The sequence below is a fragment of the Panthera tigris genome, chromosome D2, assembly GCF_018350195.1.
Source record: "Panthera tigris isolate Pti1 chromosome D2, P.tigris_Pti1_mat1.1, whole genome shotgun sequence".
NCBI classification, from domain to species: Eukaryota; Metazoa; Chordata; class Mammalia; order Carnivora; family Felidae; genus Panthera; species Panthera tigris.
The window spans coordinates 11,917,927-11,944,103 of record NC_056670.1 but is presented as its reverse complement, the minus strand read 5'-3'; the positions used below and the strand labels follow the sequence as shown (position 1 = coordinate 11,944,103).

Genomic DNA, 26,177 nt, shown 5'->3' with positions numbered 1-26,177 from the left:
GTGCTCGGCGCAGCGGGGGCGGGGGCAGAGGCGGGGGCGGGCGGAGGGCGGGGCGGGGGGCGCGGCCCGGCGGCCACGTGACGGGCGGCGCGGGTATTAAGCGGCGCGGCAGCTGCTCGCGGCTCGAGCTGGTGCTTCGCCCGCGACCCAGCGTCTAGGCGTGCCGCCCCGAGAGGAGCCGCGCGAAGGTCACCCCGCGCCCGCCAGTCCGCCGCCCGCGCCTCTGCCGAGCTCCGCGCGCCCGCCGGCCCCGCCGCGTCTCCGCCCGCCCGCCCGTCCGTCAGTCCGTCCGTCAGTCCGTGCGCGCCCCGCCGCAGCCCCGGCCCCCCGAGCGCCATGAACCAGATAGAGCCCGGCGTGCAGTACAACTACGTCTACGAAGATGACGAGTACATGATCCAGGAGGAGGAGTGGGACCGCGACCTGCTCCTCGACCCGGCCTGGGAGAAGCAGCAGAGGAAGGTCAGCAAGGGCCCCGTGCCCGCCGTCTGCGGGCTCGGCCCGCGCGTCTGTGTGTCCCGGTCCCCCCGCGGGCTCGCCCACTGCGTGCACCTGCGAGTGGGCGCGCGGTGGAGGTGTTGTGTTGTCCCGTGTCATCGTAGCCCGCGTGCCCCGTGAGGAAGGAGAACACGTCCAGGGACGGGCACGAACCCGGGCGCCCTGCGTGTGTGCGCGCGCGCGCGTGTGCGTGTGTGTCTGTGCGCGCGCGTGTGTAAGTAACTGAAGAGTCACAAAACGAAAAACGTTAAAGGGGGAACAGTGTGTGTGTTTCTGGTTTAACCAGTGTCAGACCAGAACCTGAAAGTCTCAGGTCGGTCTGCTCCTGACCCCTGGCGTCTGTGACCTTCGCCGCAAGAGTTATACTAACCTGCACCACTGTGTTCACTTGCCCCCAGCCCATCTCTCCTCAAATAAAAATGTCAAGTGAACATCAGCGTCAATGGGATAGTCACAGGGCTGCCCGAAGAGTAGATTTGCAAATCATTTCTTAAGTGTTTGGGGCTCCTAAGAGAGGGATGCTGTATGGACACTAGACATTCACCAATGAAGTAATAATTATTTCACGCTCTATTTGTGGTTCATTGAGGTAAGCACACAGGGACGAGGGAGTCAGCCAACTCTGAAAGCTCCCTGCCCAACTTGGTTGGCGCTCTGGGGGCCCAGTGGAATATTCCACTATTTCAGGGTTTCTTCTTGATCCCCTTGGCTGGAACACGTAGAGAATGTTCACCAGGAGGCTAAACCCACCTCCTGTTTGACTGGGCACAGAGCCTGGTGGGGTCAGGCATGCCATCGCAGACCTGCGAACCCAACTTTATGATGACAGTGTCATGACAAAAGCAAAGTGCCCTACACTCCCGCCTCCCCTATTTTTCTGGGGGTGGAGCAAAGTGGATTTCCCTTCTAAGGACCTGCTTTGACGTGAAGAACCTCTGTTGACCATATGCGTGCAGAGGAAATGTAGCTGCCACTGTGAGTGAGTGTGCCATATTACTTGGTGAATTAGTGTACGACCGTGGGAAACACGTACATCTGTACTTTCTCTCCCAGTGAGCAGTGTTAGCGAAGGATCTCTCCTGGAAGGATCTCTCCCTATTTGGATACTTGTCAAATAGCCAAGCATTGTTTTTATATCAAGATTCCTCTTTGGTTGTCTACCCTCTCTGGTAAAATACATTTACTGTTACTACTTTAAACCTCAAATTTGGCTACATTTCACCCTCCACGTTAGTTTCCTAACTATCTTCCACTATCCCCACTTTCTTGGAAACCAGAGAATTGGAAGTGATAAATATAAAGGAAAATAAAATTTCAAATCTTCTACAATTTTTAAATGACATTGTGAGGGAAAACACATGGATTATGAACGTGTCATCTGGACTAGGTGATGCGTGGTCAAACAGAAGTTCAAAAGTGACTTTAATTTTTAGCATGAGTGTTTCTCTTTAAAAAATTTCCAAAAAGTTTTGATTGGTACATTTTCATGGTCATGTTTTTTTTTTTTTTTTGTATGGGAAACAGTAAATAGCTAAGGAATTGGGCAGATAGTCTGCCCATCATTTTTAGGAATAATAGTCTGATCACAGTGGTTTCTGCTTTTGTTTTTTAGCTTTGGATAGAGCTGATGTCAGTTTCCAAAAGCCACGTTGACATATATCTCCTGTCATATTTTTTTTAATGCATTCACAATATTTTTTGATATAATGGCATTGTTGTAATTTTTGTTTTAAGTTTGGGATACCTGCATGAATATAATATGATAATTGGATAGCCCTTGACATACATTATTATACTTCCTGATCCCGATTCAAAAGAATGCTAAGTTTAAAGTGAGAATTTATTTTTATTTTTATTTTTAAGCTAAATCTGAGCTCACACACAGATCTTGCGGGTGTGAGTGGGGAATCCACTGCATTAGGACACAGGTCTGAACAGATCCAGAAGAGAACTCTGTTTCTACTTTTGGTATAGAACCTACTCAGGTCAATAAAATAATATCGAGCTGTGAGCTCAGTGTAGCCAGAGCAGTGGCCTCTATTTATGTCGTATGAGACAAACTGTTGGAACAGGACAAGGGTAAAATGCCATTGTTTCTATTGTGGGCTACCTTCTCCACACTTGCCATTTCAGTGATATGCTGGGTATGAGATCTGTCAACAGATGCTGGTAACACACGATGACGTCTGTGGCGTTATAATGGATGCGGTGCCTAATTATATCCACGGTTCAGAGAGTCTCATGGGCTGTGGTAATCCTTGCTCCCTGGTGTGGAATTCTTTGGTACAGAAGGACTTAACAAAAGTAGAGTGCTTGTTTCTTTCTTTCTTTCTTTTTTTTTTTTTTTTGATGATTTTTACAAATTTTGGTAAGAAACATAAAATTGACCATCTTAAGCATGTTTCAGTGTGCAGTTCATCGGAGTTAAGAATATCCACATTGTTGTGTTATGCAACCAATCTTCTGAACTCTTTTCATCTTCCAAGACTAAACTCTGGATACCCATTAAAGAATAAGTTTGCATTCTCCCCTCTCCCCAGCCCCTGGCAACCACTGGTCTACTTTCTGTCTCTAAGAATTTAACTCCGCTAGGGACCTCATATAGGTAGAATCATAACGGTATTTGTCCTTTTGAGTCTGGCTCATTTCACTTAGCATAATGTTCACAAGGTTCACCCGTGTTACGGGCTGTGTCAGAATTTCCTTCCTTTTTAAGGCTGACTGATATTCCGCTATATGTATCTTCCACGTTTTGTTTATTTATCCGCAGGTGGACACTTGGACTGCTTTTGTCTATTGTGAATAATGCTGGTATAAACATGGGTGTACAAATACCTTTTCATGACCCTGCTTTCAATTTTGCTGGTTTTATACCCAGAAATGAAATTTCTGGACCATGTGGTAGTTCCATTTTCAATTTTTTTGAGGAAGTGTAGTGTTTTTTCCAAAAAGAGGCAATTCAGAAGACACTGAATTTAGCATAAGTATGTGCAGGCATTTCGAAGGGCTCCCTTTCTCTTTCAGGGGTGTTTAGTAACAGGGGTAGGGATATACATATTCATGTAAGTTAGGCTGTCTTCAGTGGACTTTTGAAACTCCTAGAGCTTTGGTATTTAGAAGCAAGCTTCTCTTGGAACCAAGGAACACATTCAACCTTCAGTTCAACGGAAGCCTAATCAGGAGGTGACTTGTGAGAACAGCAATGCTGAATATGTGTGCTATCTCTGTGAGCTTGGGGCACTGTCCTTCACTCTGGGAGCCTCGCACAGGCCTTTTAAGGAAATGACTATGTGTTTTGAAGTATAAAGGGTCCCTACATCCTTAATTTGTTTATGGCTAGAGGACGGATAAACTTTTGTACCAGTCGTTGGGAGAATAAGAGAGTGGTTCATTTATTCTGTATTCGGAACTCTCACTGGTTTTAATCATTCTGGAGAGAAAGTCAAGTTGTTTTGCATGTCTGTCATTTAGAGGGTCCGATTCACCGTTCACCCTGGAGCAAGTCTGCCATCCAGGCCAAAGTGTCGCCGTGTCAGCTCAGGCAGCATGGATGGACACGTGTGGGAGCAGCTGCCCACAGGGTCCAGGTTAAACAGAGAGCCCAGGGGCCTGAGAGTTCTGTGTTCTGAGGAGAGCAGCTGCTGGTTAAGGGCACAAGGTGAAGCTGTTCCCTGCTGCATGTTGCAGTCTGCCTCTGCCTGAATATTTCCCTGGAGAAAAGGCACTGTGTGTTCCAACAAGGTGAACGGTTGATGAAACGCTTGTGAACTTTCTCAGATTGATGAGACCTAGAGGAATCCCGGCGCTCCCTGGTACTCTCTGACTGCGATCAAGTCCCTAAACCTTCAAGTTTCTGTTTCTTTATCTAGAAAATAAAGATTATGTGGGACCTTTCTCACCTCGTCATGCTTTTCAAGATCCAGTGGTTAAATCAGTTTACGTTGAAGGGGCTTTAGACACTATACATGTTCAAATGTTATTACCTTCATGTGGCAAATATTTGTTTTAGCAACTGGTGTAATGGTGGTTAGCTGTGCAGTAGGTCTGCACTTGGACTGCTGGGGGACAACAGAGCACAGATTTGTTCCTTAGTGACTTTGCTGTACTTTTGTTTTTTTTATTGCGGAGAAATAGATATAAAATTTACCATTTTAACCATTAAAATTTTTTTTAGTGTTTATTTTTGAGAAAGGGAGACAGAAAGAGACAGAGCACACACGGGGGAGGAGCAGAGAGAGAGAGAGAGATAGAGAGAGAGAGACAGAATCCAAAGCAGGCTCCAGGCTCTGAGCTGTCAGCACAGAGCCTGACATGGGGCTCGAACTCACGAACCATGAGGTCACGACCTGAGCTAAAGTTGGTCACTTAACTGACTAAGCGACTCAGGCGCCCCTTAACCATTTTTAGGGGTACGATTCAGTGACATTAATACATTCACATGGCCATGCAGCCATCATCCCCATCCATCTGAACTTTTCCATCATCCCAAACTGAAACTCTGTGCCCACTAAACACTAACTTCCCATCATCCCCCTCCCCTGATATACATTTTTTTTAAGTTTATTCGTTTATTTTGAGAGAGAATGAGGGTGTAAGGGAGGGGCAAAGAGAGAGGGAGCCAAAGAATCCGAAGCAGGCTCCAGGCTCTGAGCTGTCAGCACAGAGCCTGACTCGGGGCTCGAACTCACAGACCACGAGATCATGACCTGAGCCAAAGTCGGACGCTTAACCAACTGAGCCACCCAGGCGCCCCTTGGTGTACTTTTAAAAAGAGTGGATTTACACACTTGAACTTAGAAAATAAGATGTTGTTTAACATTAAGTGCCAGCGCTCGTTGTGTAAAGAACAAAAATTATGGGTGGTCAAATCAGGAAAGTCATCGTGGGTGAGAATAATGAGGAAGTAGCTTTGTAAAGGAGTAGGACTTGGGCCAGGCCATAATTTAAGTAGTAACTAAATATCAGCTGAGTGGCCAGTCACCCTTTCGTGCTATGAAAGCACCCTCATCCTTTTATTTCCTGGACCCCCCTCACCACCCTCTGACAAAGGGCTAAGGGAACAAGCTTAGAGAGTGAGAGCCTGAAAGGAGAAAGTGGCCAATGTGGCCAGCCTAGGACACCCAGCTCCATATTCTTGGATGCGTCTGCTGCTTCTGATGTGCTTGAGGGAGCAGGAAGAGACAGGCTTAGCTAAAGCTCAGGATGCAGGTTGAACTTCAGAGAGAAGAGAGAGAGGGCCAGCTTACAGGGGACCCAGGCTGCAGGTGATGGAGTCCAAGGGGCCGTGCTTGAAGAAGCCGACTGTTTGCAGAATGAATCGGATGCAGGAGGACCTGAGGCCAGGAGACCCAGGCAGAAGCCTGAGATGGGACCCGCAGGGTAGAGTGGCCAGGTTTAGATCTAGGGGCTGGTAGGAGAAATGGTGAGGAAGGCATCAATTTGAGAGTGGTCAGGAGGGATTATAAAAGTATTAAATGGCCCTGTGCTGTTCCACGGGAGGCTGCTGTATAAATCCAGTTAAGCAGACATGATCCCGCCGTCAGAGCTCCTGGACTGGAAAGTCAAGACCATGGTATTGACAAGGAACAAGCAAACTGATGAGGAGAATCGGTTTACCTGCCAGGAGATAGAAAGTGGCATATTTACAGGACATGTCATCCAGGGCAGGGGGGTGAGCTCCGGGGCTGTGGGACAAGTCATGTGTTCCCGAGGCCATCCATCACTTGAAGGGAGGGCTGGAGTTCTAAGGGGCCCCTGATGTCCAGAGAAGGATGCCGATGGGTAGGTGTGGAAAGGCAGAATCTAGTATGAGCACCAACACACCTCTGACCCCGGAGGGACGGTTGTTCTAAATACACACTTGGTTCGAGTGGTAAGGCAGAAAAGTCACTTTTTGTCTTCAGACCCTCCCCGAGACGCTGGGGCCCCACGCCTTCAGCCAAGTTCACCAGGGAAGAAACTTGAACTCAAAAGAAGATTCTACAAGGGTGTGGGAGGACGGATATAATTCTTAGCTGGGAAACTTAATGAACGTGGCTTCAGAAAGCTGTCAGAAAGCTGCAGTCAGTGGCTGCAGCTGGGAGACACCTACAGAAAAGGCACAGTCCCCGAGTGGGCGGGGGAGCCACCATGATGAGCAGAGGAGTCGGTACGGAATACGTTGGAGGACAGTCAGAATTGTACCGCTGTTTCCCTGGGAACGGTACTAATTCTTCCAGAAAGAACAGAGAGCAAAGATTAGGGGGAGCGTTTGCTAACTGCTGTGCTAGACAAATTCCAAAGGAAGGAAAATCTTGAGCGCAAGGGATTGGTCTTTCCAAAGAAGTCTGGGGGGAACATTTTCTACACAAACGCACATCTGGGGGCACGCACCTGTCCCCCTCCCTGCAATTTTCCAGATCGGAAACGTTCTTTGCTTTTTTGGTTTTTTTTTACCTGCAGCCCTACCGAAGAGCAAAATCTAAACGGACCACGGGCACGGTCTTTCTTTCTTTCATTCGTTGGACATTTTTCGTGTCCAGGGATAGAGAATTGAGTTGACACCACCTTAGGCCTTAAGGAACTTACAGCCCAGTTCAAGAGACAGAAAGGTCAGTGCGAAGCGCACAGGAAGGACACCCCATTCCACTAGGCTGGTGAAAGAAAGGAGAGAATATTTCCCGAATGTCCCACCTGGGTGGTTTCCTGTCGCGGTGAATGGAAACATCTTCCTCCGTGTCACCCAAGCGGGATTCTGGGAGTTATCCTTGGTGCCTCCCTCCCTGTCAACTCTGGTGGAGCCCATCTGCTGAAGTCCTCTGGACCCTGCCCCTTCCTCCTGTTATATACGTTAAGGTCTTCAGAGCTTCTGTGTTTCCTGCCTGGATTAGGGTGGTGGCCTCCTGTGCTGTCACCCTCCCATAGCTCATGCTTCTCTGCAGGCTTTTCTCCATGATCCTGGCAGGAATGATCTTTATAGAACACAAGCCTGGTCATGGTATTTCCTGCTTAAAGTTCCTCTGTGTTTTTTTTTAATTGCCATCAGGAGAGAATTTGGACCCCATGCAGTGGTTTGTGAGGCCAGGTCTCACCTAGCCTCTGTCTACTATTCCATTTCTTCCCCACAGGTTCAAGGTCCAACCCCACAGAGTGGTATTCACCCCTTTGCCTTATGCCCAGCCCCTACGTCCTCTGCTCATTCTGGAGTTCCTCCTCCATCAGGCCCCTCCTCCAGGAGGCTAGCCTTCCAGAACATGGGTCACCTGGTAGTGTTTTGGTCTCCCTCTGAGGGCTGTGGGCAGACACTCTCTGGTTCCCGGAGCCTTGCACTGAGCCTGCTCAGACTCTGAACTCATTTGTGGAATGAAAAAAGTTATGAGTTCTATTTCCAAAAGGCATTTAGTACAATTAAAAATTTTAAGTGTAATAATTAACAACCTAGTTTTGCAGTCTTTATAACTCCTTGAGCTATATATGTATTAACTCCAAATCATGCTTACTGTCTAGTGCTTTTAAAAAATATTTTCTTGGAGCACCTGGGTGACTTAGTTAAGCATCCGACTTCGGCTCAGGTCATGATCTCACAGTTCATGAGTTCAAGCCCTGCATGGGGCTCTGTGCTGACAGCTCAGAGCCTGGAGCCTCCTTCAGATTCTGTGTCTCCCTCTCTCCTTCTGCCCCTCCCCCGTTCGTGCTCTGTCTCTCAAAAATAAATGTTAAAAAAAAATTTTTCTTAAAGTGTTTTTCTCAAGTCCTCAACATGATGGAGTTGTCTGACTTAATCCTTAGTCTAAGATTGAGCCTTCAAAGACAAGCTGCTTAATTTAAAAATAATTGGAATTTAGAGATTTTTGGAATTAAACTTTCATACATGCAGATTTATTTAAATTATAATGTGTCACCATCTTAATGAACAAAGTTTCTGGTAACCTAAATTTGATTTGAAATGACCAGTTTTATTTTCCAGATTGAAAATCTTTACCCACTTAATAAAGAAAATTACAAATTCACTTATGATTCAGATAAGTATAATTTAAATGTGTGTTTTTGTGGTAAAACCAATTTTTTTGGAAAATGTGCTGTACTTCCCAGTAGAACTGGATAAGAGAGAATAGACATGGGTGATTCTGAAGAATATATGTGTCCTGGAAAGGGCAGGCCAAGTTCAAGACTAAGACGTTAGCATGACTTTGGTTTGTCTTGCTTTGTTTGTTTCTTTTTGCTAGCAGGTAAATTTGTTAGTTATAACCCCCAGGAATCGTTATACATTATAAATAGATTCTTAATAGTATCTGTGACAACCTTTTCATTAAAAGGCATGCTGTCTTGGAAAAATCTCCTTTTTTAGTGATCGTGAGGACCAAATGGACAAAGAAGTGAATATACACTTATTTGGGGCAAATGAGACCTATACTGAATATGAACCTGTGATTGAGTCTTACATAGACAATTATAATTGAGACTGGCCAACCAAGAAACCCTACCTTTTACAGTCATAAGGAATCTTTAAGTTATTTCATGATAGTCAAATAAGATGTGAAAGTAATATTTATTTATTAAAGTTTATTTATTTATTTTGAGAGAGTGAGAGAGAGCATGAGAGAGGGAGAGAGAGAATCCCAAGCAGCCTCCAGGCTGTCAGCACAGAGCTTGACACGGGGCTCGATCTCATGAACCATGAGATCATGACCTGAGCCAAGAGTTGGACGTTTAACCTACTGAGCCACTGCTCCATGAAAATAATTATTTAGAAGTTATGTAATGTCATTGCTCTTTATTAGAATTTTGAGGTATTTTACACGTATTAGGATGAACGTATGAAATTCTCAATATTGACCACTTCGACTTCCAAAAATTGCAATTTCTTCTGTTCAACCCAGTAAAACTATGTTACCACTATGTCCTGTTGTATTTGAGATCCTTGACCAATACCATGCAATAACCAAACCATAAAACTGAATTCTAATCATTTCTAGCCTTATCTCTAATGCCTTTGGTGTTCATTTAGGGAAGTAAAGGGATCGTTGGGTTTCATCGAAGGTAAAAATGGGAGCTTTGGATCAAGAGCTTGATATTCAATGGAAATATCAAGGAGAAAGGTCAAGCCTGGAGGTTTAGGTGTAGCAGTTATCTGCTCATAGGCAATGGTTGAAACTATAGGGAGGGGAACATGAGAGAAATCCAGAGAAGACAAGAGGACTCTAGATGGGGGATACCTGGGTGGCTCAATCGGTTAAGTATCCGACTTTAGCTCAGGTCACGATCTCATGGTTTGTGGGTTTCAGCCCCGCTTTGGGCTCTGTGCTGATAGCTCAGAGCCTGGAGCCTGCTTTGGATTCTGTGTCTCCCTCTCTCTCTGCCCCTCCCCACCCGACTCACACTCTGTCTTTCTCTCTCTCAAAAAATAAATAAACATTAAAAAAAAAAAAAGGGCTCTAGAGGAAGCAGTGTCATTGCCTGCACCTGGGAGCATTGCTCCTCTGCATGAAGATGGGGACACATCAGAGGACTTGGAACAACTCGAACTGTCACAACGTCTTTGATTTTCTTCCTGGAGAAATCTCACCTTGGTATTCCAATGGAGCTTCGCCAGTCTGAATGTGGCATTTGAATTGATTTAGTTGCTGGAAGAGAAACGCAGGGATTTGGCACCGTGGGATGGGATATCTTTTAGCCGATGAGCTGAGTTATGCTTTCAAAGGAGGTGAAAAGCTGTAAGAAATTATTTATGGTGATGTGCTCAGGTCTGTGGCATGAAACGCTTACTGCAGTTGAAATGGCCAGTGGTAGGCTTTCCTGAGGAAGACTATACTAAAATGTCACGAGGATTGCTGAAGACAGTAGAATTTGTTTCATCTTCTACTAAATGTAGAATTTAACCCCCAGATAGGTTTCCTTTTTTTCTATGTTATCATTTATATAATTAAGGGAGTAGAATGAATTGTTGCCCTCATTTAGATATTTGGTCTTGAGGATTTTAGAAAATATTATTAGTATTTGGGGTTGGGAGAGTATTGGTCAAGAAAATGATGACAGATGTATTCAGAATTGTAATCAGTTTAGAGGTCACCCACAGAGGATAATATTTTTCTATTTTGAAACAAACACACTTTTGAGAGGAGGCAGGGGTGAGAGGGTGAGCGTCAGATTGGGCTGGGATGTGGGGAGAGATTTGTTGGAAAAAGGCAAGGCATGCATTTTACATTTTGCAAACTGTGTAATTTCTATCCTATTATTGGAAATTTATGAAATAGGAAGTGGCTGATTATTTTATTGCATACTTTGATCTATTCTGTTAAATTTTGAAACAAGAATATTTACAAGAAAAATTTGTTTTCAGTATAACACCAAAACAAAAAGAATTCCAAGACAGTAAAAGTGATACTTTAGTATGTGAAAGATTAAGAAAAAGGGTGGGGAAGGGATTTGGTCTGTTATCCTTAGTATCCCAAACTATGCACTGTGCAGGGCAGAGCAGTTATTTATTGAGAATTACTAGGCACTGTTTTAACCATAGATATTATTTTATTAAATCTTCACAACAACCTTGAGAATGGAGTATTATTATTCTCCTTTTTTTCAGCCAGGTTAAGTGACTTGTCCAAGGGTTGTTGAGGGTGGGGAAGTGTAGCCAGAAAACACACACAGAATTCTAGATTACAAAGATACAGTTCTGTCTCACAATGAGAGCTTTATCAAATGCAGAGATGCTGCTATTTTATGGCATATTCTGGTCCACCAGGGATGGAGCTGAGTTTTAGAGCCATGCTGCTTAACTCTGAAGGCTGTGCTTTGAACTACTAATCGTTTTCTGGGGTTTTTCAATTGCTTTGTACTCAGACTTATCACCTACAACTCTGAGTAGAATTCTGGGATTCTGTATTCCTAATTTCTCACTTACCAATAACCTGTTGCCTTTGTGGAAGGCTGTGTGTGCCTGTGAATTTTTCGTTCCACAATGTGTTCAACTGGGAGTGTCTGATGAAATGAGAGAACTGAGTTTTAGGGCATGGTAAATACTGTCATTCAAGGGTCTTTCTCCAGGTCAGGCTGTGTAGCAGTTGCTTCGTCCAACAGAGGTACCTACAGGAGGAGAAAAGGCACCACAGGGAAAGCTAACAAAACCCTCTCAGATGGAGTTTAGTAGGACACGCCATTAAGGGCATCCCTTTGGAGTTAACTGCTGGTCTGACTCAGTTCCAAAAGAAGCCAGAGTTCATGATGCCTAAGAACTCGAGTCAGCTCTCTTTTGGAACCAGCCAACGAGACTCCAGGAGGCAAGAGCACAGATCAGTTCTCCCCGTGCAGGCGTGCTGTCTTAGTGCAGGAACGCTCCCTAAGATTTGGGTCCCACAAAGATTCAGCATAAACACTGTGACGTCGCAGTGCCAAGGACTCTCTTTATATTAAAAAAAAATTGCTGGGGCTCCTGGGTGGCTCAGTTGGTTAAGCATCTGACTCTTGGTTTAGGCTCAGGTCATTATCTCAGTTTGAGTTTGAGCCCTGTATTGGGCTCTATGCTGACAGTGGGGAGCCTGCTTGGGATTCTCTCCTCTCTTTGCCCCTTCCTGGCTTGTTCTCTCTCTCTCTCAAAAAAAAAAAAAAAAAAAAAAAAAAAGATTAATTTAAAAAAAATTAAAAGAATTCTTTTCTTTAACTTCACATTATGGAAAGTTTCAAACATACACAAAAGCAGGGAGAATGCAGAACATAGTGAATCCTTCTGAACCCAACTGCCAACTGGCCAAGGAAAACCTGTTTCGTGGATAGGGGATGTCTGATTCTTCCCCCCCCCCCCCCCAGCTTTATGGAGGTGTAATTGGTTGACAGATAAAAATTATAGATATTTAAAGTGTACAGGATGTTTTGATATATGCATACATTGTGAAATGGTTACCAGGGATGTCCACCTCTAAAAGGGAAACAGTTTTTATGCTCAACAAGTGTTTTATTCCGTAAAAAATTTTTGAAAGATTCAGCACAAAGCAGAACTTTGAAGGAGGCCATTTGTCACCTGCCCCCTTTAATCTTTTTTTTTTTTAAGTTTATTTATTTTGAGGGACAGAGAGAGTGAGGGGGAGCGGGGCAGAGAGAGAGGAAGACAGAGAATCCCAAGCAGGCTTCGCACTTTTCAGCATGGAGACTGATGTGGGGTTTGAACCCATGAACCGTGAGATCATGGCCTGAACCGAAACCAAGTTGGACACTTAACCGACTGCGCCACCCAGACGCCCCTCACCTTCTTCCTTTAAATGAAAGATTCCCAAGACCTGCCTTTCCAGACATCACCCGCATTTTAAAGGTAACCTTTCTAGGATGATAATCCCGTTGTCTAATTCCAGGAAGAACCCTCAGCATAGATTTCAGGCTGACAAGAGGAGAGGCTGGCATGGTGTGAGGCGTTTTGGGCAGAGGCAAAGCCTCTTAGCATCCTGTAAATGTGAATGGTTCACTGCTACGAGTTTGTGCCCGTGTGTCTGTGCTGATAGGGTGTGTGCTGTGTGTAAGGAGTCTCTCTCGCCTCCTGCTGCAAACTGATCTGATAAAGTGACCCTATAACCTCTTGCAGGGTTATTGGTCTAGTTCCCTCTTAGTTCGTATGACCTCTGCTTTCAGCGCGTTGGACGGTGAGCTTGGATCAGAGACAGGAGGTGGGGAAGGTGTCTGAGGATGCTGAATTTGATACATCTGTGTCTTTATTTCCTCCACCACCCCCAGAGTACAGCCGGAGGAAGGAGAGAAGAGACATTTAAAGGGTTCTTGGGGAAAGGTTATTTTTAGGGGCAGTCTTGCCAAGACTGCTTCCGGGGATTTTATTTAGACCTAGATCAGGCCCTTGCCTGCTTACATGTGTGCATATCTAGGGGAGTCCTGGAAGTGGGGGGGGGGGGGAGGGTGGCCGCATGCATGCCAAGTCCCAGGCTACCTCACTCTGTGCAAAAACTCACTTTTATTTATTTTATATCCCCCCCAGCTTTACTGAGATATAATTAACATAACATGGGAATGCAAGCTGGTGCAGCCACTCTGGAAAACAGTATGGAGGTTCCTCAAAAAATTAAAAATAGAACTACCCTATGACCCAACAATTGCACTACTAGGTATTTATCCAAGGGATACAGGTGTGCTGTTTCGAAGGGACACATGCACCCCCATGTTTATAGCAGCACTATCGACAATAGCCAAAGTATGGAAGGAGCCCAAATGTCCATCAATGGATGAATGGATAAAGAAGATGTGGTATATATATACAATGGAGTATTACTCAGCAATCAAAAAGAACGAAATCTTGCCATTTGCAACTATGTGGATGGAACTGGAGGGTATTATGCTAAGTGAAATTAGTCAGAGAAAGACAAAAATCATATGACTTCACTCATATGAGGACTTTAAGAGAAAACAGATGAACATAAGGGAAGGGAGGCAAAAATAATATAAAAACAGGCAGGGGGACAAAACAGAAGAGACTCCTATAAATATGGAGAACAAACTGAGGGTTACTGGAGGGGGATGGGCTAAATGGGTAAGGGGCACTAAGGAATCTACTCCTGAAATTGTTGCACTGTATGCTAACTAATTTGGATGTAAATTTAAAAAAATAACAAATAAAATTAAAATAAATACAGTACAACTTTAAAAAACATAACACTGTATAAATTTAAGGTGTATGACGTGGTGTTCATTTCTCAGGGCCTCTGTTCTTCAGGAAGGGATATGACGAAAAGGCGGAGTGAGAGGTAGGAAGCCCACATCCAAGTCTGCCCAGAAAGGACCCACTGGGGGCTGTAGCAATAACCGCGTTTCCTCGGACTCTCAGAAGCGGTCCAGGCTAGATGCAGACTCTGTGGTCCCTGTGTTCCGAGGACATACACATAGCAACCTCAGAACATTAAAATAATGTTGAGACCCAAGTAATGTATATATAGGATAGCAATGCCTTTTCTCAAAATACGGGCCTATTTCTGAACTTTAAAAAATGCAGATATTGGCGAAGTGAGATTTCTTACGTTTTGAACAGATTTAAATACCAGAGTCTAGTAATTTCCAAATCTTTTAATTCATGTATCTTTTAGAAGGCCAAGCCTTGCAGAGAGCCATGGGGGTGGAGCCCTGTGTGTGGAGGGACACGGGGCCACCGACCCCCCACGGTGGGTCAGGCTCCCCTCTGAAATGCATGCCACCATGTGCTTTTGGTATTTGATATGTTATCTTTATGGTTTCATCAATACTGTGTAGATTCACACTTCAGACAGTTTGATATTAATATGTGCTGTGCTTTAAGAATGCTTATTTTGCGAGTCTGAAAAACGAAGGGTCACACGTTATTTAAATAGGTAGCACGGTCACCAAAGTCAAATTCTATCTAGCTTTGTTCTTCAGACAATTTAAGTTTTATGTATTTATATTTATATTTGAAAACATATATATATATATATATATGTATATATATATATATATATATATGTAAACTCTGGGAGTGCAGCAATGATAATAAGTACATTTACTGTGTGATAAAATCATGCTTACTGTAAAAATTCCCCGTGTTTCTATAATCAGACACAGGTGGGGCTGTCACTGGTGGAGTCCTTTAAGGACTTGGTAAGGAGGCCGGAAAAATCCTGTCAGAAATACCTGGTGTGTGACAGTGGGTTGTATTGCTGTAACTGGCATCTGGGTAACTGGATATTATGGACTCCAAAGGATTTCTGTTCTGCGATCCTAGAACTTGGACAGTGTGTACCTTCTCCATTAGGGTTTTGAAATGTGATGTCGAAATAGGGATTTTAATGTGAAACTTGAAAAAAAAATCCTGGAGGAGCCCTCCATTGGCTAACTTCAGAAATCTGGGGTTGCTTAATTATATCCAATTTAGGTCGTTTTTCTTTTTCAGGGAGAAATATGGAGGATTAATGAAGTAAAGCTAGCTTAACGTAATTACAGATAACCAGGATGAAGACCAAAGAATCTAGGCTAACACGTTGTGTATACTTCCCCGAGTTACTTTTTTAAGATACATTTCTGCATAAGTCATACACGTTCCCTACAGAAAATATGGATAAGAAAATTTTAAAAGTCACAATCTAGAGAAAACTGGTGTTAACATTTTGCCATATCGTCTACTAGAACACTTTATGCTATAGTATGGAAGCATATGTTTATGAATTTTGTATCATAGTATGTGATTGTCTGAAATGGCTCACGATACGAAGGCTTCATCGTATATTTTTGTGAACACTGTCCACTCAGCATGAGCCCTAGGCAAGAACTTTTTGAAGGAGGAAATCGGAGCCTGGTTCCCTCAGGACGGAGTGAGCAGGAACTTTGGAAATGGCCGGCTCCCCTGTTTTTACCCCTTCTGCTAACCAGAGGTTTCCCCGTGTGGAGAGAAATCCTGTAGACGTACCTGATGGGGACTATTTCTGGTTTAGGATTGCGCTCTGGCCCAAAACACCAATGCAGAGCATGTGGTGTCTTACGGAGAGCTGTTTCGTTCTAAATGAGCGCTGTAATCCCTTATGAGGCAGCCATTTATTTGGGTCCCTGAAAGTAGTAACATTATGGTGAACTGTTTCTTCAGTTCCCCGGATGGGCTGAGGACGGAAACATCAGTTTGCTTTTCTAAAGAAAAGCCTTGCATTCATCCTCAGGAACAGAATAATAAAAGTATAATAAATGTTGCTGTTGCCTAAAACCAAGCAACAGTTGGGTTTTGCCCTGTCACTGAGCCACATCTTGCACATAATTACCCAGGCTGCAAGGGAACAAGTTATTTTGGGAAGCATAGCTCAGGATCAATCATATGTAAGGCTGTTTGTTGGGAGCTGTAGATGCTTGCTTACCAGAAAGTCCTCAAAGGAATTCTCCACATAGCTCATGCCAGCTTGGGGGAGGCAGGTGTGACCCCAGAGAACTCCCAGCCAGTGGCTAAGTCAGGCTCCTGGCCCGGGAATTGCTCTGTCTTGGCTGACCAGGCACCTGAGAGCTTTCCTGTGGTTCTTTGAGCTTACCCCCACCTCCTTTATTTAAAAAACAAAAAACCTTTTAGAGCAAGAATGACTGAGACTTTGATATTGAAGATACTTGATCTGATTAGTTTAACATATGCTTCCAGCCCTCGAATAGTTTGGGTAGAATCTGCGTATTTCTAACCTCTGCCTTTTTCCATTCAACAGTTACAACGGGGGAGTTTCACCAAGATCATTTACTAACGGTCCTTTAGAAGAGCTAGGGGTTTTTTTAAGTAAAAGGTTTTAAAAATAAGTTTTATAAATTTTTATATAAAAATTTTGTTTCCAAAAAATTCAAAACAATTTTTTTTTGGTTTCAAAACACGGGGAATCGGTGGAGCAGAGACGTGTCTGATGTTCTTGCTTGTTACTTTACGTACTTTGCCGATAATAGGAATTTAGAGATGAGTAAGTGGAGCTGAGAAATGAAAATCAAGAGCATGAGTAATAAAGACTCCTGTAAGTGGTGATAAAATGTTTGTGGGAAATTTTCTTGAGCAGGGAGGAAATTAACAGATGGAAATACTTTAGCTTCTAGATAAATGTAAGATCTTTATGAAACAGGGAAACGTGCTAAATAATTCAACCCAAATTTAGTATTATTTATGGTGATTCGTATGAGAGGGAACATGGGGACACGTATTAGACTTTAAATGGAGGCTTTGACACAGAAGAGGAATCCAGTAAGCTGAGACTTAGGACAGTTGTCATTTTCACAGGGCAAGGGAAGCATACCGTCACTTAAGATCAGCAAATGATAGACTTCGATTCCGCAGATCATTCTTGTCTCCACTGAAATCAATAACATTTTGATCGGAATAACGAATATTTTAGCGTGTTTGAGGGTTGACCTGTCTTTAGAAAAGGGACCCTAAAGCCTGAAGTATGAAAAGACAATTCTTAAGTAAAGGTAAAAAGCGTGAGTCTCACACAAACATAGAAGTGAATGCATGTTAAAGATGTTATTTAACTCATTAAAGAAAAATGAACAGGAGTTAACGAGCAGTTCAAGAGAAAATCCAAAGAAGAGGCACATTTATAGGTTAGGAATAGCGAGATGAACGTCCACAGGGCAGGAGACGTTTTTCTATGGGAGGAAGGAGGATGGTCCCTGTACAGAACAGAATGCCTTTCTTGTCTATAGGCAAGAATGATTTGATTGCTCTCCTTTATCTATGATTTAGGAGTTGGACAATAGCATAGGAGGGGTGCTGTAGACAAGGCACAGGTTTCCTATTGAAGCCTAGACTTTTCCCGATACAAAGTAGCCTGATTAGCTGTCCTTACCCCTTTCCAAATTCGTAACTTTAATCTGTCCCGTCCTTTTCTGGAAGTTGTGGAGGAGAGTCCACATACTGGAGAGGCCATTCCTCAAGCCGGAATCAGTCTGGGCTAGATTTGGTTTTGTGAAAAAACCTAAAAACCATTTTTTTGTTCCTGTTAGCAGCCTTAGGGCTTTACAGAACCTTTCTTTCTGTATTCTGAACAGCCCAGGACCTAAATGGAAGTCAGTCTTAGGAGCCTGGTGACTGAAGCCCAAAATGCACGGTTCAGAATTTCTGATGAAAACCAGACATGGGTGGAACTATCTTTCCAAGTGCTGGGAGAGCCATCTTTAACCTACCCACTTAAAGGATCATCCATTAGCCTGATTCTATTTTCGGATACCCTCAGCCATGAGGTTGTCTTTTATTTTTTTACAAGGGTTTTTTTTTTTTTTCCCTTCTTTTTTTGGCAAGGTTACAGAGTCTCTTTTAACATTTAAGGATTCCGTAATGAAGTTTGACACGATAATTTTTTAAAAACCTGGAACTTGAACAGATAACAGATTTTAAACTCCTCAGTCTTTTTTATTTTCTCAGCAAAAAAAAAAAAAAAAAAAAAAAAAAAAAAAAATCTGACTGCTTTCGTCTTTACTAATTGTCCCAGAAAGTCTGGCAAATGAGATCCTATTGAGCAAATACTGAGTGTTAGCATGCTCCAGGCACCTGTCAGGAGCACAGAGCAAAGACCCCCCACTTATAAGTGTATCACTTACACCAGCATTTTATTTTATTTTAATTTTTTTAATATAATTTATTGTCCAGATGGCTAGTATACAGTGTATACAGTTGCTCTTGGTTTTGGGGGTAGATTCCCTTGATTCATCACTTACATACGACACCCAGTGCTCCTCCCAACAAGTGCCCTCCTCAATGCCCATCCCCCATTTTCCCCTCTCCCCCGACCCCCCATCAACCCTCAGTCTGATCTCTGTATTTAAGAGTCCCTTACCGTTTGCCTCCCTCCCTCTCTGTTTGTAACTATTTTTTTTACGTGGTGTCCCACGTCAGGTATTTCTGACAGTATTTTTTCTGCTTTCCCACCAGGTCCTTTAAGGACTCTGATAGTGACAGCCCCCCTTGAGTTGTTCGTAGGCTACCCTACCCCCCAATTTGAGATTGCCAGACATCCTAACTTTGGGTAGAAGAGACCCCCGAACGCTGCTTGCTGACAGAATTTGGGGGGGAGGCAGTGAATCATCAGTGGAAAAAGACTTCTTCTTTTTTCCCCACTTACTGTGTCTTTGAGTAATTAAATTTGTATTTCTGAGTATCCCTGGGATTCAAGTTAAAAACAGTATTTTGGGGACACCTGGGTGGCTCAGTCGGTTAAGCGCCTGACTCTTGATATCAGCTCAGGTCATGATCTTATGGTTGGTGAGTTCCAGCCCTGAGTCAGGCACAGAACCTTCTTGGGATTCTCTCTCCCTTTCTCTCTCTGCCCCTCCCCTGCTTGCTCTTTCTCTCTCTCAAAATAAATAAACATTAAAAAAAAAAGCAGTGTTTGGTACTGTTGAGCTTCCAGCTTATTTATGACTGGAATTGTCACCATTTCAAGTGTTGAAAATTCAAATAAGTGCTAGTCCTCTCTGTGTGAATCCAGGTATGCCTGCTGGGTGTTGGGTTCTGTGGGTGATACAGAGGTGAGTAAGACAGGATTACTGTGGTCGTTTTGGTGTCGGCTTGCAGGCATATGAAAGTCTGAGAAATCAGTGTGTGTCTGCCATTTGCAATGGGATGAAATGGGATTTGCCTTTTTTTTTTTTTTTTAGAGGGAAAGTGACTCATCTTTATTTCAAGGATTTGCCTTTTTATAAGAGTTAATTTTTAAAAACTTTTTAAATGTTTATTTACTTTTGAGAGAGGAGCAGGCAGAGGCAGGGAGAGAGGGAGACACAGAATCCGAAACAGCCTCCAGGTCCGAGCTGTCAGCACAGAGCCCGACGTGGGGCTTGAACTCGTGAACAGTGAGATTGTGACCTGAGCCAAAGTCGGACACTCCACCGACTGAGCCACCCAGGTGCCCCTTACAAGACTTAAATTTTAAGGCTCTTTATACTTAGTGTATTTGGAACCAAGTCCTGATGCAAATGTATCCCTTTATATTAATTGTCTCTTGGGAATACATTAAAAAAAAATTACACAGGCATAATATTTTTTCCTGCTATCAGCCAGAATTAATGTTCTGAACACCTTGTGCCTTGAGGAAGTGAAGAGATGCTAACGATGTTCTTTGTTCTCTGACCAGTGGTGTGAGTACTTGTGGAAAATCCGGAAAAGATGAAGAAGACCTGGCATCTTTCCGGCTTCTTGGATCCCAGACCTTCTTGCCTCCCTTTTCTGTCTGTATTACTGCAACAGTTTATGAACTGTGCTAAGCAACAGCTTGTTTATGCTTAGTTATTGGAGGTGGAATATCTCTTATGCTCAAGTAGACTGAGATCGTGACTGTAGGCTGTCTGTTTTTCTATGCGATGGTTTAATTCCCTTTTAAATTAAACCCCAAAGCACCTCAGCTCTCTCTGAATTATTGCCATCACTGAGTGCTGTTCTTTTGTGTTTCTACATTTGTGACATATTTTGCGTTCTCTTTAATTCATCACGCATCACAGTCAACTCGTTGAATTAGGTCAACGGTGCATTCCTTAGGGGAAGAAACACGCCACAGGAGAGAGGAGCCGGCTTGCCCACACCAGATGCTGAGCCGGTCACAGAGCTAGGCTTCAGATTTTAGGGCTGCTGTTCTTCAGCGACTGCTGACCTGAGCTGTTGCACGCTGTGTTACCTAGCAGGATCTTGGAGCTGTAAGCCGAGGGCTGCCCACTGTGTGCTTAGGTCCCTGGTTAACATTAGGGCTCCGTCTTGCAATTGGTTGTCGCACAGGCAGGATCCTTACAAGTAAGCCTTTAATGCTTACATACTTCTTTCTCTGGTTACATTTTTTTGTAATGTTGTGTGAGTATGATGTTGTGTGGCAACCTTGAAGGTTTGGTATTTTTTTCAAGATCAGATGATTATGCTGACCAGTCAATATTGTGAGTGACTTCTGGGTCCACAGCACTTCCTTAAATGTTTTCCAAGATGGTTATGTGTCTGAATATTTAAATGTAAGGCTATGTTGCTGATTTCTGATGTGATTCTGGAGTGGCCCATCGTATGGATCGCCCAGCGCGTGTCCTCACGTGGTGTGTGGACTGGAATCTCTCTCTCGGCTGAGGGGACGGTGAAGCTTTGTGGTGAACCAGAACGTTCTGCCTCTGCAAGCCACAAGGGGCAGGAATTTCTGCCCTCTCTGTCAGTGGGCTCCCTGCTCTTTGTGAGGGCACTGTCTCCTTTTTAAACACTAAAGCTGAAATCACGTTTACTCCAGAGGAACAGCTCTGACCTCCTCTCCTGCATTAACCGGAGATTTTATAAATCTGTGCAGCTTTCTAGATGCTCCCCACCCCTTACTTTTCAAATATTAACACACACACACACACACACACACACACACACACACACACAGGAAAGTGATTAGAAGAAATCTTGGCAAATTGGGAGTCTATGGAGTGGAAAAGAACACACCATTAAAGTGATTATTGTAAATAGAAAAATAAATGGAGCATTTTTAGAAAAATCAACTTAAACCACAGAGTGGTTTCTGGTAGGCGTACATGAGAGTGTGTTCAGAACCAGTGCAGTAGGTAACGTTGGCTGACCGGCTTTCACAGTTCTTCTCCTCCTGATAATTTTTTCAGCAATTTCATAGAGTTGATCGTGACAATTATCCCGTGTTTTTGTAGCTGGGAAAGTGTCAGGGCATGAAGGACAAACAGTTACATGGAGTCAGAGTCAGAAATAGAATCTGAGTTCTGAGCCATGACTGCAGGCTGGGCCGGGCTTGACCTCCGCCTCTCCTGGGGCCCGCTGCCCCCGCTTACCTGGGGCCGGTTCGTCCCACCCCACAGGATGCGGGCCAGGGTGGACACGGCGAGCCTCCCGGTGTCTCCACTCGCTGGGGAAAGCAAGCTATCGGCAATCTCAAAGTCACAGAGCGCTTTGACAATGCCCCAAACTGATTTGGATCTGACAACAGTACTGTTTCATAATTGGTGGGCTTGAAAGCTAAGACCTTTCTACCCCCTGAGCCTCATGCTGTGGGCCTCTGCCCAAATGTCCCAGCCCTCAGCGGGCCCTGTTCTGTTTCATTCAGAAAAATCCCGTAAGCTTTTCTGAGTACCCATTTCAGGAAATGTGACCTGAAATGAGTATTTTATGGCATTATCATCAGTTAAAGCTAGTTTAACAAGCATGAAAGAAATGTATAGGTGTTGTCTTGCCACATTTTTGTTTAGTAAATTGAACAGTTAGTCTTACAAGAGGCAGGCCACACCTAGAACCAAATTGCTGAAAGAATTAATAACTAACTGATAGCATGAAATAGATTGCTATGCAGACAACCGTGTCAGACTCAAGGTGGATTTTTTTTTTTTTTTTGGTCCTTATCTGGGTAATAATCTCTTCCAGGTAGAGATATGAACTTGTGTTATGTCAATGACCATAGTTATTACACATCTCGATTAAAAGACCTTCTTCCCTTTTTCTCTGTGGAAAAGTCTAAAATATAGGTGTTTATGTCTATAGGCTTAATTCATTGAAAAAGAAACCAAATGCAAATGTATAGCCTTTAGTAACACAGGCTTATCTCAGCATTTCATGTAGTACTTTTTTTTGTCATTTAGCACAGTGTGCTGATTGGCATAGAATTCATCTTTGAGAAAGACAGTGGTCAGTATTATAGTTCTTGTGGACTTAAACTAGGGGCTTTGCCGGTACATTCTTCATGAAGAAGGAGTGGCCTCGCCCACCGCTGAATGAGACCGACAGTTCTTGGTAACAGCTACTCCTGGGAAACTCCTTCAACAGATATTGTTCTCAGCCACCATGTTTCAGGGGTTAAAGAACATTTTCTGTGCCTCTTGATTACGTTTAGGAATATAACAGAGGAGGGACTGCTGATAGTTTGAATATCCTTCAGGCTTTCTGTGTGAAAACCTCCTCCTACAAGCCATGGGAACACAGCCTTCACCTCTGGGCCCTTCTCCTTTGCACCGTGTTTCTGAAGAGTTTTTATGCCATGGCCAGGGCAGGCCTGTATTCAGGAAGATCAGTCTGTGCCCCCAGGACTGCCCATCCTGGCCGGTGCCTCACAGGTGGTGATTCCTTCTCTTTTGGGAAGAGATGCTGATATTTGCTTCTGTTGTCTCAGGAATATACATGTCGAGACAGTGCTTTCCACTGCCTTCCCGCCTTTTCCTTTTGTTTTCATGTGAGCTTCTTTGGAAGGTGGTAAGGACTTCAAATACTATCAGCCTTTCCTTTCTGGAGATACGGATCTTCCTTGACTTCTGATGGGGTCACATTTGGATAAACCCATTGTAAGTTGAAAATACCGTAAGTCAAAAATGCATTCTCTACAGCTAACTTCCTGAACATCATAGCTCAGCCCAGCTGACTTTCAGCGTGCTCGGAACACTTCTCCTAGCCTGCGGTTGAGCAAGAGCTTCTAACACCACGCCTGTTTTATAACAGAGTGTTGACTGTCATGTAGTTGGATACCGTACCAAAAGTGAGCGACAGAAGGGCCATGTATACGGGTGCAGAATGTTAGTAAGTGTATCAGTTGTTTACCCTCGTGGTCCTGTGGCTGGCAAGGAGCTGCTGTCCCTGACCAGCGTCACAAGAGAGGACCCTACCACATAGCACAAGCCTGGGAAAAGCTACAGATCCAAAATTCCAAGTATGGTTTCTACGGAATGCGAATGGCTTTTATGCCGATAGGAAGTCAAAAATTAGAAGTTGGACCATCGTAAGTCAGGAACATCTGTAGATGGTTCTGTGGTTTCCTGTCTGGTTATCTTTGGATGGCCCTGAAAGTTTTTTTTCACATGCTTGTCTTTGAGCTGCAGAAAGCATTGGTACTTACCGCTAGGTGTAGAGGCGTGGGGAATGAACTGTTCTCCAGGAGGGAGGTAGAGGAAGCAGGAGAGGAGGTTGGAGAACCTCACCTGTGACTGAGCAGTTTCTGGGTTGAGCTGTGACCTGTGGAGACTGTGGCCTGTTTCCTTGTTGGACTCTGTCTAGTTCATAGAGCATCGTTTTTCCTAAGAAAGGACATCTGGCTTGGTAGTCTGGTTTGACCCAAGGAGCCTGCCTCAAAAACCGTGTGGACCTACCCTCATTCCACACTAGTCCTCCAAGATTTAGTTCCCACAGACTTTAAAGATGTGCGTTGCTATCAACCAGCAAGACAAGCCACAAAGAAGCCTTCAGGGAAAATGTATGGGGGTTTGCTCTGGCTGTTGTTGCTCTGTCTCCTCCATAATTAGCAGGCTTTTCCGAGAAACCGAGGACGATTGGAAATGCATTAAGAACGGTCTCTATAGACCGTGGTAATTAAAACTGTAAATAGAATGAAAATGAAACGTTCTAACAAAGCTTAAAATTCCTTTTCAGAGTGCACTGGCCTCTTTGCCAGCTATTATCTCAGAGCTGTTGGGGTCCTTTCTTCACATTCCAATTGGTTAGTTACCTTTATTGGCTCCTTGGAATGCTCATTAAAGATAGGGACCCTTCATTAGACTTAACTAAATAAATTGACCTTTTAGATTAGATTCATTCTCTGGATTTGCACAAAGGAATAATTACCTCTGGGAAATTACCTTCCCTGTTATGTATACCTATAAAAAGGTAGGATCAAACAGACCTCCACGGCGTTGCATAGCGGGGTCAGGAAGCTTGCACGGATTTCATGAGCAGCTTTGGGGTTCTATCCGGGAGTGTTTCTGATACTCTTATTATGAAAGGACTTAAATCATGTGGTAACAGGATAAGGTAATTTTCATCAGCAGTAGTTGCTCATTTTAAGTTGAATCTGAACAAAAAGAACTCGATAAATATTTTAGGTCATGATATTTTTTGCCTGTCAATTCAGTTTTTAAAAAGCATGACCTACAACAGACACATGAAAAGATGCTCAATGTCACGCCTCATCAGGGAAATACAAATCAAAGCCACACTGAGATACCACCTCACATTGGTCAGAGTGGCTAAAATGAACAAATCAGGAGACTGTAGATGCTGGCGAGGATGTGGAGAAACGGGAACCCTCTTGTACTCTTGGTGGGAATGCAAACTGGTGCAGCCGCTGTGGAAAACAGTGTGGAGGTTCCTCAAAAAATTAAAACCAGATCTACCCTACAACCCAGCAATAGCACTACTAGGAATTTATCCAAAGGATAGAGGAGTGCGGACGCATAGGGGCACATGTACCCCACTGTTTATAGCAGCACTTTCAACAATAGCCAAATCATGGAAAGAGCCCAAATGTCCATCGATGGATGAATGGATAAAGATGTGGTTTATATGTACAATGGACTACTATTTGGCAATGAGAAAGAATGAATTCCTGCCATTTGCAACAACATAGATATGGAACTGGAGGGTATTATGCTAAGTGAAGTAAGTCAGTCAGAGAAAGACAGATGTCCTATGTTTTCACTCATATGTGGAATTTGAGAAACTTAACTGAAGACCATAGGAGAAGGAAAGGGGAAAAATAGTGTCAAACAGAGAGGGAGGGAAACCATAAGAGACTTTTAAATACAGAGATCAGACTGAGGGTTGATGGGGGTGTGGGGAAAGGGGAAAATGGGTGATGAGGATTGAGGAGGGCACTTGCTGGGAGGAGCACTAGGTGCTGTATTAAGCAATGAATCACGAGAATGTACCCCCAAAACCAAGAGCACACTGTATACACTGTATGTTAGCCAATTTGACAAAATATCATATTAAAAAAAATCATGGCCTGTTTTCTTGTGCCTGTCCCAACAGGTTAGATATATGATTAATCTCAGTATTGTGAGTTAAAAAAAAAACAAAAACAAAACCAAAACCCAAACCATGTTTAAAGTAGTTTTTCTTGCTGAAAATGGGGCCTGGGATGTGTTCTACTGAAGGATAACTGTCTGGAAAGAGCTTAACTGTCCATCCACAGGGAGCTAGTTACATAAAGTATCGTATATGCACTACAGGGAAATACTATGTAGTCATGAAAAGGAATGATCTGTACTGATGCAGAATGACCCCTAGGTTATATTTTTTAAGTGGGTAAAAAAAAAAAAATCCAGGTAGAGAACAATGCGTATACTCTGATTTGTATTAAAGGGACAAAAAACGATGTGTGTATCTGTCTCTCTATCTGTCAAAGATCATTGAGGAGATACACAAACGAATGTGTGTGTTCCCTCTGGGGAAGAAAGCTGGGTGGTTGGGAGTAGGAAGAAAGGGATGCTTTTCACTTCATACCCTTTTGTACCACTTGAATTTT

The 26,177-nt window shown here is 43.6% G+C and overlaps 1 protein-coding gene across 2 annotated transcripts in view; it reads left to right on the top strand.

The window, feature by feature from the left end:
• Positions 1-287: 287 nt before the first annotated feature.
• Positions 288-26,177, top strand: part of ACTN2 (actinin alpha 2) — a 71,667-nt gene continuing 45,777 nt past the window's right edge. The window contains exon 1 of one of the 2 annotated variants that reach the window (XM_042961193.1): positions 288-462. In XM_042961193.1, coding sequence (XP_042817127.1) covers positions 337-462 — 126 coding nt within the window. In that variant the 5' untranslated portion in view covers positions 288-336. The remainder of the gene's footprint in view (positions 463-26,177) is intronic. The other variant, XM_042961191.1, reaches the window with a different exon arrangement.